Below are 12,512 nucleotides of genomic sequence, written 5' to 3'. Positions count from 1 at the left end.
AATTAAAGTAAAAAAAAAGAAAAGATTAGAGCCACTTTATGAAAAAACATACACAAATGTTGTAATGAGTTCTTTATTGCAAGAGGTGAATGATTTAGTCTCATTGCTTCTGGACCTAGAAGGAAAAATATAGATAAGTTAAGACTGTAGAAAGTCAAAGTTTCTCTTCATAAAATTACTAACCTTCTGAAGCTCTCTAGTAGCAGGGCTTTGATTGCAGAAACGGCCATTTGCTATAGCATCCTGGATATCCATGATTCAAGCGCTCTGTAGGAACCTTGCCAGACTCCAAAGTTTGGAAAAGAGGCATTAGGCCATGGCTGACTGGAACCTCTAGAGGGTGCTTGGGCTTAACAGGGAATGTTTGTGGCCTACAAACACTAAAGGGACTTGCCACTGAACAAGGAGGCTTACTAGGAAGCTGTGGTGGTTGGACCTGAGGTACTGGACCTCCTATTGGATACATTGGTTCACCAGGAAGTACTGGTGGGTTAAACAGAGGGACTGGCCCTCCAAATGGGTACTTGGGTTCAACGGGAAGCACTGGTGGGTTGAAGGAAGGGATTGGAAATCCTATTGGGTATTCTGGGGCTATAGGAAGCAGTAATGGATTGAACAGCAGGCCTGGATGGCCTATTGAGTACTCTGGCACAATAGGAAGCATTAGTGGGTTGGATGGAGGGACTGGAGCTCCTATTGGGTACTTGGGTCCAATAGGACGTGCTGGTGGGTGGTTCGGAAGAACTAGACCTCCTATTGGGTACTTTGGTTCAACAGGAAGCGCTGGTGGGTGGGACGGAAGGACTGGACCTCCTATTGGGTACTTTGGTTCAACAGGATGCTCTGGTGGGTGGTTCGGAAGAACTGGACCTCTTATTGGGTACTTTGGTTCAACAGGAAGCTCTGGTGGGTGGTTCGGAAGAACTGGACCTCTTATTGGGTACTTTGGTTCAACAGGATGCTCTGGTGGGTGGTTCGGAAGAACTGGACCTCTTATTGGGTACTTTGGTTCAACAGGAAGCGCTGGTGGGTGGGACGGAAGGACTGGACCTCCTATTGGGTACTTTGGTTCAATGGGGAAAGCTGGTGGCCAGCAAGAACCTGATTGTCTTCCACTTGAACAAAGAGGCTTTCTAGGAAACTGTGGTGGCTTGACTGAAGGGACTGTACCTCCTAATGGGTACTTGGGCTCAACAGGAAGTACTGGTGGGTTGGATGGAGGGACTGGACTGCCAATTGGGTACTTGGACTCAACAGGAAGAATTGGTGGGTTAAAGGGAGGGTTTGGAAGTCCTGTTGGGTACACTGGGGCTATAGGAAGCAATAATGGGTTGAATAGCAGGCCTGGATGGCCTATTGGGTACTTTGGCTCAACAGGGAATATTGGCAACCTGCAAGAACCTGCTGGACAAAGAGGCTTTCTAGGAAACTGTGGTGGGTTAAACAGAGGGACTGGACCTCCTATTGGGAACTTCGACTCAGTAGGTAACTGAGGTTTACTACTGCCTGGTTCCTGCTGAGGGGCAAAGAAACCATGGAAACTCCTTGGAAACCATGGGGCATAGCGTTGCACATCTGGCAATTTGTGTGGTTTGTTTGGACCCGAAGTTAGAATGCCAGACACAGGCATTGAAGGAACATATGAAGCTGTTAAAAAGCAGATTCAAGTTAAATCTTTGTTTTAATATATACTGAAAGTTACACAAGTCAACCTTACCTTTTACTTTACATGTCTCCAATGCCAGTAAGGAGACCACCACCAGCCTAGGAATGAATAATAATAAAAAACTGTTTAATGAGGAACAAAAACATTCAACTTACTCTACAGTTTGACATACCTGAACAGAAAAGCCATAATGTCAACCTAAGTTGACAGGAAGCAGTAACTTGTGTACTGCTGCTGCTTAATTTTTATACCTCTCCCTCCAATTCTGTTTTGGTAAATGGAAACAGGTGTCAGTAGTTGAAGGCTGGTGTGGCCAATTATCTTACAAGCCTTGTGTTTCCTGCATGGGGAAACCATACAGGGACTTTTTTGGTGGAAAAAAGGTTCAGGAAATGTGTCTATTTTTTTCTCCAGAACACTAGAGAGTCACTTTAACATACATAATACATTTATTGTGAAATATAAATGAGAGACTACACAGATTTAAATCAAGATCACCATCTGTGGGGTCAATGGACAGAATCACAGATTTTAATGGCTTATATATATATATATATATATATATATATATATATATATATATATATATATATATATATATAAAGATTTAATACACATCTATAGCTTCAGAAATTGGTAATACACGGGATTACTGATTTCTGGTTTCAATCAAAGCTTATTTGATCAACAGCCAACAATGTGTGAGGATAAGAAAAGGTTGTTCGAAACGGTTGGGCACTACTTGTAGTGTCCACCAGGGGTCAGTATTGAGGAGAAGGACCTCGCTGCAGCGAACAGAAAGGGGCGGGGACGGACAACTGTCAGTCTCATACCTTATTTGGAAATGGGACCATTGCACTCCGGAAGTGAAGGGGGCTCTATTTCCTATATTATCCGCGGCCTCCCGTTTTTATTTTCTTTTGAAATCTGTGATATATCTTCATCTTTAGGAAGGAGTTTCACTCTCAGCATGTATTTGAACTTCTCTCTTTTATTTACTTCAGCGCAGCTCACAGTTTTTAACAAATTCTGTAGCTTTCGGTGTACTTCTAAATCTGCTCCTTAGTCGCGTCTTTTCGGGCCTGCTACTGCCTCTAGTGGCGTGGGGTGGTAACACAACTAATCTGATTACATTACTAAATGTAACTGAATACCACAAAGTCTTTATTATTTACTATTAATTTCGACATTTCTGGCACCGTATAAGATAAATTATCTTATAAAACACCATATTTTTCATTTCCTTATGGATGTAGAGCTAATTAAATGACATAAACAATACTTTTATAAATTAGAAATAATATCTATATATCTTCATCAGTTATAGGAGGAACAAAAGAAATAAGGAGACATAAAAAAACATGATCAACTAGAATAAAAATACCATTTGCAATGTATACATAAGAAATTTAATTGAGCAAAAGTCAATAATAAACAAATGAATTAGGAGAACAACCCAGGTTGTTACAACTGGTTTTTAATTACATACAAGCAGAAATTCACATTTTTGTCTTTACGGTGCCATGTATATTATTCTGAGACTTTTTGTTGGTACAGACATTTTAATTTCTGGTTGCTTAAATCAGTCACAAACGCAGGACTGTTTAAATGATTAAAAACATTCCAATCGGATTGAATTGTGGCTTAGCTTGGTGGTTCGTTTTCGTAGCTAGCTTAGTCACAGACTAAACTAACGGCCGTTTTCCACGAAGAACTACAACTCCCATGAGCAAAAATCCTTACGCAAGGCTTACATGACTTCCGACATGAGCATTTCAAAATAAAACTTAGAGACGTTCTCTCCGTGAAAAATCTCGCTCTCGGTGCCACTTTGTGCTTTTATTTTAAAACCGGGGTCATTCCTCCGGGTTTCGTCGATCCCTGACGAATCTCCCACCCGCTCCGCTCCCTCCTCCCCGACAGTTGGCGACCTGACAGCGGGCAGTGCCGTATGATTCTCCCGGGCAGGTTCACTCCTCCTTCGTCTTCTGCGCGATGAGGCTCCGTTTGGCCGGGGCCGTGCTGCTGGCGGCGGCCGCCTACTACGTGTACCTGCCGCTACCGAGCGGCGTGAGCGAGCCGTGGAAGCTGATGCTGCTGGACGCGCTGTTCCGGAGCTTCATGCGGGCGGTGAGTGGCGGAGAGATGCGCTGAATGCGGCGGAGCACCGGCGGACAGGTAGCGATCCGCCGCAGCCGGGATCAAGTTTTACAGGTTAAAGCCGCGCAGGTCAAGTAAACACCTGCTTGTGGGTTTAAATAATAAATCACTAATGCGATTTTTACTAAGTTGAGCTGTCTAAATCATGTTTTGGAGAGATTAAAATAGAATCGCATCGGAAAATACAAAATAAGAGCAACAAAAAAACCTCAGCTAAAATAGTACATAAATTGGGGGGGGTTGTTTCATATTTGTGCACAAATTTTCCTTATTAAAGCTTATGGGGATTTCTGGTTTTTCTGGCCCGTTTATGTGTTTCAATACTACTTTGGTTGGTGTTTTTTCCGGTGTGGAAAAGTGACTCGTGTATTTTAACACTAAGGTTACCAAACTTAAACACCTGTACGTTTCATTTCCGTTAATTTTACAGTTACAACTGGTGTTGTTGTTAGAGAATTAAGGTATTTGTAGTTTCTCGTGTGAAAAATGTACATTTTTAATTAAGATGATTGAATTGAAATTTTTTAGATCTTGCAAAAATGCTTTTAGTGTTTTAAACACTGAACCATGTGGAAATCTATTTATTAAATGCAACACATGTGGGCTTGTGGATTCTTGAGTCCAACAGAAACATTGTGATCATCTTAATTTTCAATTCTGTCTCTAATCTGAATCCGTTTTTTACTGAGCTGGAAAGAAAGTGCATGAAATGACTGGCTGATTATGCATTTTACAAACTGACAGAGATGCAAATATTTACTTTAAATGCATTTTATGATAATCAAAAAAGCCAAATTTCACACTGTTTAAACTGCTGGTCAAAGAGGAACTGAGTGATGCATCCTAATAAAAATGATAAATAAGAACCTCCAATTCAAATCGTTGTTAATGCATCAGATAATTATTCATTTTTATGTTTGTCGATTTATTGTATTATTGGGGAAAATTGCCAGGAGGTCCAAACAGAAAGCACACAATGCTGCAATAATGTGAAAAACTCCTTTGACCGCATTACTGATGGTAACCTGCCTCCACAGACGGTAATCTAATGGCCTTCAGCAGACGATGCTGCGTCTAGATCTTTGTAAGCAAAGAGCAACAAGGTTTTCCTGTGTTCAGAGGACAGGTTTGGCAGCCTGCTCAGTGATTTCACCCTGTTACTGAACAGAGGGTTGAACGTTTTCACGCAGGTTTCACATCCATTGTGTTTCTATAAATTAAAATGTCGCTGAAAGTTTATTTAGTTTTAATTACGTTATAAATTTGTTTATTTTAGTGATTTAATACAAAAAGTGAAACTTGTTGATTTGTTTCTAACAGGGTGATTATTTTGGATTATCTGGAGCTATATTTCTAACCAATTTTTAAAATGTCGCAAAAAAAAAAAACCCAAACAAATTAGGCGTTTTTTTTTGTTGTTGTTGTTTTTTACCATTTTCTGGTTTGAAGTGAATCCACCAGGCTATTGAAAGCATAATTTTGTCAGATTTTGGCTGTAAAAATAAAAGAATAATTAAAAATGAAGACATTTTTACAAGTTTTGTGCCTCTGGTAAGGCACAGACTAACTAGTGGAATTGGCTACGTCAGAACTTCTTCAGCAAATACCCCGATTTGGGCATCAACTCTTTTTTGGAAAAGCTGAAATTTTTTTTTAAAGAAATTTAGAAATTTTCCCATCAACTTTATCTAATGCCATACTTAAGAATACGCTTTAAAAAGCAACAAAAACGCTGTTTATGGGGTTTAGTCTATTGTCTGCAGTCCGGAGTTTGAAGCTCCTCACTTTTAAATGGGTGTTATTTGTGCCACCGTTTTTCCTTCCACTCAACTTTCAGTATATATAATTGAATCCAGACTCTCTAGCATTGATCTGTGGTGAACACGGGTTGTTTGTGCATTTCAGAGCGACGCGGCCCACACCCTGGGCGTGTGCCACCGTGTTCACCTGCTGAACCGGGTGGTGTCCTGGGTGGAGGTGATCGAGGCTCGCTCCAGTCCCACCGTCAACGTGACCGACTCCACCCTGGGAGGCGTCCCCACCCGCGTGTTTCAGCCAAACGGAGAAAGCAGGCTGAGAAGAGGAGTCATCTATTTCCACGGAGGAGGCTGGGCGCTCGCTAGTGGCAGTAGGTTCAATCCCAGATTTAATGTTTTTGTTATATTTTCACTCTAAATTAGGAATACCTGCAGTTTATATAAGACTTAAAAACAAAACATCTCAAGATTTCATGGTTTATTAAAAGTTTAGACCTAAACATCTTAGATTAGTCTAAAAATATATCTGATTCTATAAAAGAATAAAGGATGCATGACATTTCCAGATGTCAACCTTCTGTTATCTTGCTGACCAATATGTAAATTCATGTTTCCTCACATTATTTTCTTAATTCTGAGGCAAAAAAGAGTTTTATTTTTTATTTTGTTTAAAATAAATTAAAGAGTGCTCATCTTTATGACAACAAATTCTGTTGGACGATAAATGGTCCCAGAAGTTATTGCGATAAATGATAGTATTGTTGTTTTGAGATCATATTCAAGTAATAATGGTGATAATAATGCAAGAACTCATTCTCATAGATCAATAAACGTTAAAGTTTAATGAATATTTTACAAGGGATGGAAGACATTTGAAATATCCAAAATAAATAAACAAAACAACAGATAAATAAAGTGAATAGTCCTTAAAAAAAGGATCCAGTTGAGACCAAAACTTCAAACTGAAGAGTTTTATCATCCAGGTTTTGGTAGAAAGAGAGAAAAGAGAAAAATGATCAATTATGCAAATGGAAATTATTGAGCTTGTTTTAATTTATTATGTGATCAATTGATTTATTGCTATTGGATCAGTCATAGTCATTGTAGGAAACAACATGCTGTAGTTTTTCCATGATTCTTCTGGAACAAAGTAGAGATGTTTATACTCTTATTTTCCATGAAATATTCCCTCAGTGTTGATAAATTACCTCATTTTTCTGTTTTTATTCATCAGCTGTTCCTTTACATGCCAGGAAATGTGAAATTATTATAGAAAGCACTTAGTACATCTGTCATTTACACCACAATGTTCCTTATTTATGAATTTTACCGTCTTTGTTTTGCAGAGATGCGCTCCTATGACCTCCTCTGTCGGAAAATGGCGGAGGATCTGGACGCTGTCATAATGTCTGTGGAGTGAGTGTCGGGAGTTAAATCAGCAAACCCACCCAATTTATTTTCTTTTTCTTGCTAACGGCAGTGCTGCTGTGGCTTTCATGAAACAGGAAGTTTTTTATGTAAACTTCACGGTAGGTTTGTGTCCTGTCCGACAAACAGAGGGTTCGTTCAGTTGTCATGGACACGGTTGAACTGATGAGACCAGTGAGATGATTTCTGCCCAGAAACTGGAATATGAGCAAGAAAAGTTTGATCATTTAGACTTTAAATGCTGCCATGTTGTGTTTTTCCTGTCATAGTTACCGCCTTGCTCCCGAGGCCGTGTTTCCGGATCAGTACCACGACGCCGTGGCAGCGTCGCGGGTCTTCCTGTCCGCTGAACTCTTGCAGCAGTACGGCATCGATCCGGAGCGGCTCTGCGTGTCTGGAGACAGCGCTGGAGGAAACCTGGCTGCTGCTGTGGCGCAGGAGGTAAAAAAACCCACAAATATTGCAAAGAGGCACATCCATGTTTTAATTTATCTCTTTATTAATTCATAATTGAAATAACTGAAGGTCCTACACCCCGTCTTTCCACTAACGCTGCAAATAAACAATGTCTAGACAAATATTTTTGTCTAGTTTCTTGTGAAAATTTCTTAGTACACTTGAAATAATACAAAACTAACTTACAAGTAATGTTTCAGCAAGAAATAGGAGCTTGTTTTAAGTCAATGATTCCTTAATATCGATTTTAAAATTCTTGTTCCATTAGCAGATAAATTCACTGATAACATGACATTTTTACCATGTGATATGTGAATTTAGCTCTCAAAATTAAGGAATTATTTACTTAAAACGAGCTCCTGTGTTTTGCTGAAAAGTTACTTGTGAGTTAGTTTTGTTTTGTTTCAAGTGGGACTCAGCTTAGGTTGCTAGGTAACGGGGCTTGGGTTGCTAGGTAACAGCGCAGTGCCGTGGAATGTGACTTAACTGTCGAGTTAAAAAAAATATTTTTCCTATGTCACGAATAAAATAATTTGCCAAAGGAACTTGTACTTTTTCATTGATGTTAAGGAATTATTTACGTAAAAACAGTTCCTATATTTTACGGAAATGTTATCTATAAATTAGTTTTATTTCAAGTGTACTAAGATATTTTCTCTAGAAATTAAACCAAAAATATTTGGTAAATAAACCTTTTTAGTTTCTTCTGTCAAGTTGAAAACTTTAAAACAAAGCTTGTTGCTAACTATGTTAATTAGCACGTGTAGTCAAACATCAGTATTAGTATGGCTTGAAGATCTATAACTGAAACTCATGTTTAAATTTTAACATTTAAAACTCACTTGCTTGCCTGTGAACAAACTTGACCAATTTAGCAGCAAGCAAAACTAAAGTGGAAGTGCTATGATTTGTCCCATGTGAGGACAAATGTCCTCAGTTTGGTGATTTGGTCTCAACTAGCCCTTTTATTGATGGACAATTTTCTTTAGAGACTCCATTATTCATTTAGCAATTTCTGTTTTGTTTATTTATTTTGATTGTTTAAAATGTCCTCCTGTTCCAGTGTTAAATGTTCGTTATAATTTAAAGTTCATTGATCTTTGAGAATGTGTTGTTGCATTATTATTATTATTATTATTGTACCATTCCCATCATATTACTTGGAAATTGTCTCCAAACAACAATCGCAATAACTTCTGGGTGACATTTGTTACCGCGACCGGCCCGTTTCAGTTTGGGTCAGGAATCTTCCTCTAAACTTGTACATTTAATTTTGTCCCTGCAGCTCAGCCTGGATAACTCTCTGCAGGTGAAATTCAAAGCCCAGGCGCTGATCTACCCAGTGCTGCAGGCTCTCGACTTCCACACGCCGTCGTACCAGCAGAACCAGGCCGTGCCCATCCTCTACAGGCCTTACATGGCCCGCTTCTGGCTGCAGTACCTGGGCGCCGACTCCTCCCTGGAGCCCGTCCTACTGGTGAACAACCACAGCGCTCTGGACGAGCGGGCCATCAGCGCCGCCACCCGCTCCAACCTGAACTGGACCGCTCTGCTGCCAGCCGAGCGCAAGAAGAACTTCAAGCCGGTCGTTAAGGAGAAGGGATCGCCAGGCGTGGTGGGCGCGGTGCCGGGGCTGATAGACGTGAGGGCGGCGCCGCTGCTGGCGGAGCAGGAGGTTCTGGGTAAAACACCCAGAGCATATGTGATGACGTGCGAGTTTGACGTTTTGCGGGACGACGGACTGATGTACGGCAGGCGGCTGCGGGACGCTGGCGTTGAGGTGACGAGTGACCACTACGAGGACGGTTTCCATGGCTGCATGGTGTTTGCGAACCTGCCAATGATGTCGAGTGTTGGACAGAGAAGTATGAGGAACTACATTCGCTGGCTGGACCAGAACCTATGAGCAGGACTCCACACATATGGGAGCTCTTAGTTGAATTTTTAAAAATTGTTGTAAAGAAAACCCAAAAACAAAACAAGCAGTAACCATCTTTACACTGCAAAAAAACTCAATTATCCAGTATTTTTGGTCTAGTTTCTAGTGAAAATTTCTTATTGCACACTAAATAAGATAACACTAACTTGAGAGTAACTTTTCATCAGGAAATAGGAGCTGGTTTAAGTCAATAATTCCTTGAAAAAGTCCTTGTTTCATTGGCAGATAAAGTGAAATTAGAACCTTTTCAACAATATTTATATCTTGCTGGAAGGTTATCTTTAGCTTAATTTTGTCTTATTAAGTGAACTAATGTATTTAACAGAAACGAGACTAAAAATACTTGGTCAGATTTTGTGTTTTTGCAGTGTAAACAGACATGATGATCTGATTTACTGCTTCAGAAATGCTTTAAAAAAACTCACTGGATCTGAATATTTTATTGAAAATAGAGAAAAAAAGATATTTATGAAAAGCAAATATTATTATGGGGGAACATTCTGAAGAGGGGGAAATATATTTATGGCTTATTTATTTCTTGAAATTTCTAAAGAAAAAAAAAAAGAACACTTTTTTTATGTAAGCTAATTTTACACTGGATTAAAAGAAAATGAATTCACACATACTTAATAAAAAAGAAAGTCAGCCACTGGACAAAACGCATAATGGATCAGTGTTTTACTTTAGAGTCTGCACAATTTATAAATTTGTACTTTGGCACATTTTATTTGATATATTTGTTAATTAGGTCATTTATGTTTATGATTTATGTATTTTATTTAAAGGGTTAGTGTTTTTGATTAATTGACATTTTAGTTGGACACAACAAGGTGCTGTACAGGCCACAAAGCTGCTGTTTGCAACACCTGAGCTTATTCAAAGTACTTTTTGCAATTAATTAAATTTGTTACATGTGAGACAAACACATAAATTAATTATATAATTTAATGCAGTAAATATGGCCACTTTTTGGCTCCTCAAATCCATAAACATTGAAGTACAAAACATGTTTATCATGATTTTTTTGTTATTTATTTTTATTTATAACTCAATTGGGAGGTGAGTTATAACCTCACCTCCCAGCTTAGAAGATGGTACAAAGCATCTTCTAAGCTGCCTTGTACCGTTCAGAGTTCACTTCAAACAAAACGTTTTACTTTAAACGTTCGGATTTTACGCATCGTTACTGTTAAACTTGTACCAGACGGTAAAGTAATGAAAGTTCAGAAACAAAATGGTTATGGTAAAACCAAGTAAACACTTATTCAAGCAAAGGCTACTCAAACAAATAGCTAATACCAATTAGCTATTTTAGCTAACTTGTAACCAAGCTAACTCTAATAACTACATGACCTAGCTACTACTAACTAACTGTTCACTTGTGGGAATGTAGGTAAACGCTTCTTGCAGTGTAAAAGTCCCTGAAGTGATCAGCTATGTTAACTAAAGGTTAACATTTATTTTAGCTTGCAGCTAAATAATCCAACAACTACTAAAGCTAATGACAACTCATGGGAGTAACGTATTGGGCTAATGACTACTCAAACTAAATATTATTTTAATTAAAAGCTACACAAACTAATACCTAACTAATTGAATTGCTAGTCAGGGTTATAGATAGGTAAGCTAACAGCTAAACAAACTAAAATGTAGTGAAGCTAATGCTGTGATCCATTTGTGGCTGGAAATTTCAACTTCCGAGTTGGAAAAATAAACTTGAAAGCCCCCCAAAGTTGGACTTTGTTGGACAATCTTTCCATTTTAGCTAGCAGCAATTTAGGCTAATAGCAACTCAAACTAACAGTTGATAAAATAATAGCTACCCAAGCTAATAACTACTCACTCTTGAAAGTATTAATGCTAATGCTTAGTTAAATTTTTAGCTGCTTAAGCTTACAGTGATTCAAGCTAATATCTACTTAAGCTATTCTGCTCAAGCTAACGTCTACTCAGAGCTACTTAAGCTTGGTGCTGTTTAGGCTAGCTACTTCTTAGGCTAACTGCTACTTAGCATCTACTCAAGCTGTCAGATTTTTTAAATTAACAGCTGGAAAACAATTGCTCAAGATAATGACTGATTAAGCTGATTGTGACTCAAGCTAACAGCTATTAATGCTAAAAGCCTAGCAACATTTAAAAGTTCATCATTTGAAAGAACTCAAACTCTACTCCTAGATTAAGATAAGGCTATATTTATTTTTGATTTTTTTACTCTTTACTGATTTTATATGAAACATTTGTTTATGTTTGTCACTGTTTTCTCGTCTGTGTTGCTTTGGAAACTGTATTTTCAGTATATCTTACACTTAAAACCATATTTTTAAATTTAATCAGGCAACAACTCCAAGACTAAAAAGTAATGTTTACATAATAAATTATGACATTCCTTTCATTTTGTTCAATAAGCCAGAAAGCATTTTTTAAAAGAATACATCATGATTTGACTTTTTGCCAAAGCAAAATGTAATAATTCATACTGAAATAAAGGAACATTGCTTTCCTTTTTAATTATTATTCCACTGTTTAAAAATGGTCTGCAGATTGAAGATGATGCACTTTGTAAAAGTAAAGCTTTACATTTTGAATAAAGCTGCTTCCAGTTTGAAGAACTTCGACCTAGTCCTTAACAATGCCCTAAGAGACTGCAGAGGTTTGCTGACACATGTAACTAGAAGTCAGCGTGAGTTATGTCTGTGTGTTGTAGTAAAAGTATGCCAGAGTTCACAGCTGTGTATACTCAGCATTGTGCAATACTGTGTGTGTCCCTCTCACTCCGTAACGTGGAGATCGCTGCACTGCAGCGCCAAGATGATGGCTGTGAAATCTATTAGTAGACTTCTGTACCGCCATGAGAGAGCAGATCCCCGGTGGGCTATCATGTTTCCTTTCTCCTCCACTGCTGTCCTAAAAACGAATAAAATAAATGACGTCGGCTAGTGCCTGACAGACACGGCTCTGGCTGTCGGCCAGAAGCAGAACCGATGACCTGATTGTGGTCGTTACTTCTCCAGTTTTTGAGGAATAAGCAAGATGGGAGTTTCTTTTCTGAGGGAAGAAGTGATTCCAGACAATCAAGTTTATTTGAACAGCACATTTTATACATATT

General features: G+C 38.7%; 2 protein-coding genes across 7 annotated transcripts; one reads left to right on the top strand and one right to left on the bottom strand.

Annotated features, from left to right (window-relative positions):
* Window positions 1-57: 57 nt before the first annotated feature.
* Window positions 58-1,971, bottom strand: LOC114136636 (proline-rich extensin-like protein EPR1). 5 transcript variants are annotated; one of them, XM_028004759.1, is made up of 6 exons: window positions 1,839-1,971; window positions 1,718-1,764; window positions 871-1,647; window positions 751-810; window positions 184-690; window positions 58-115 (listed from the first exon to the last, which is right to left on the bottom strand). In XM_028004759.1, exons 1-5 carry the CDS (start codon window positions 1,853-1,855, stop codon window positions 197-199), a joined length of 1,395 nt encoding a protein of 464 aa, XP_027860560.1. In that variant the 5' UTR covers window positions 1,856-1,971; the 3' UTR covers window positions 58-115; window positions 184-196. The 5 variants fall into 5 exon arrangements, with proteins under 5 accessions (XP_027860560.1, XP_027860559.1, XP_027860561.1 ...); XM_028004758.1 differs by having other exon boundaries at window positions 184-810; window positions 1,839-1,970; XM_028004760.1 differs by lacking the exon at window positions 751-810 and having other exon boundaries at window positions 1,839-1,969.
* Window positions 1,972-3,299: 1,328 nt separating this feature from the next.
* Window positions 3,300-12,016, top strand: LOC114136638 (neutral cholesterol ester hydrolase 1-like). Of its 2 annotated transcripts, none has more exons than XM_028004762.1 (5): window positions 3,300-3,796; window positions 5,732-5,954; window positions 6,930-6,999; window positions 7,281-7,452; window positions 8,753-12,016. In XM_028004762.1, exons 1-5 carry the CDS (start codon window positions 3,662-3,664, stop codon window positions 9,371-9,373), a joined length of 1,221 nt encoding a protein of 406 aa, XP_027860563.1. In that variant the 5' UTR covers window positions 3,300-3,661; the 3' UTR covers window positions 9,374-12,016. The 2 variants fall into 2 exon arrangements, with proteins under 2 accessions (XP_027860563.1, XP_027860564.1); XM_028004763.1 differs by having other exon boundaries at window positions 3,737-3,844.
* The last annotated feature ends 496 nt before the right edge of the window (window positions 12,017-12,512 follow it).

This window comes from Xiphophorus couchianus, chromosome 21, assembly GCF_001444195.1.
Source record: "Xiphophorus couchianus chromosome 21, X_couchianus-1.0, whole genome shotgun sequence".
Taxonomy (NCBI): Eukaryota; Metazoa; Chordata; class Actinopteri; order Cyprinodontiformes; family Poeciliidae; genus Xiphophorus; species Xiphophorus couchianus.
This window is presented reverse-complemented; position numbering and strand designations above follow the sequence as displayed.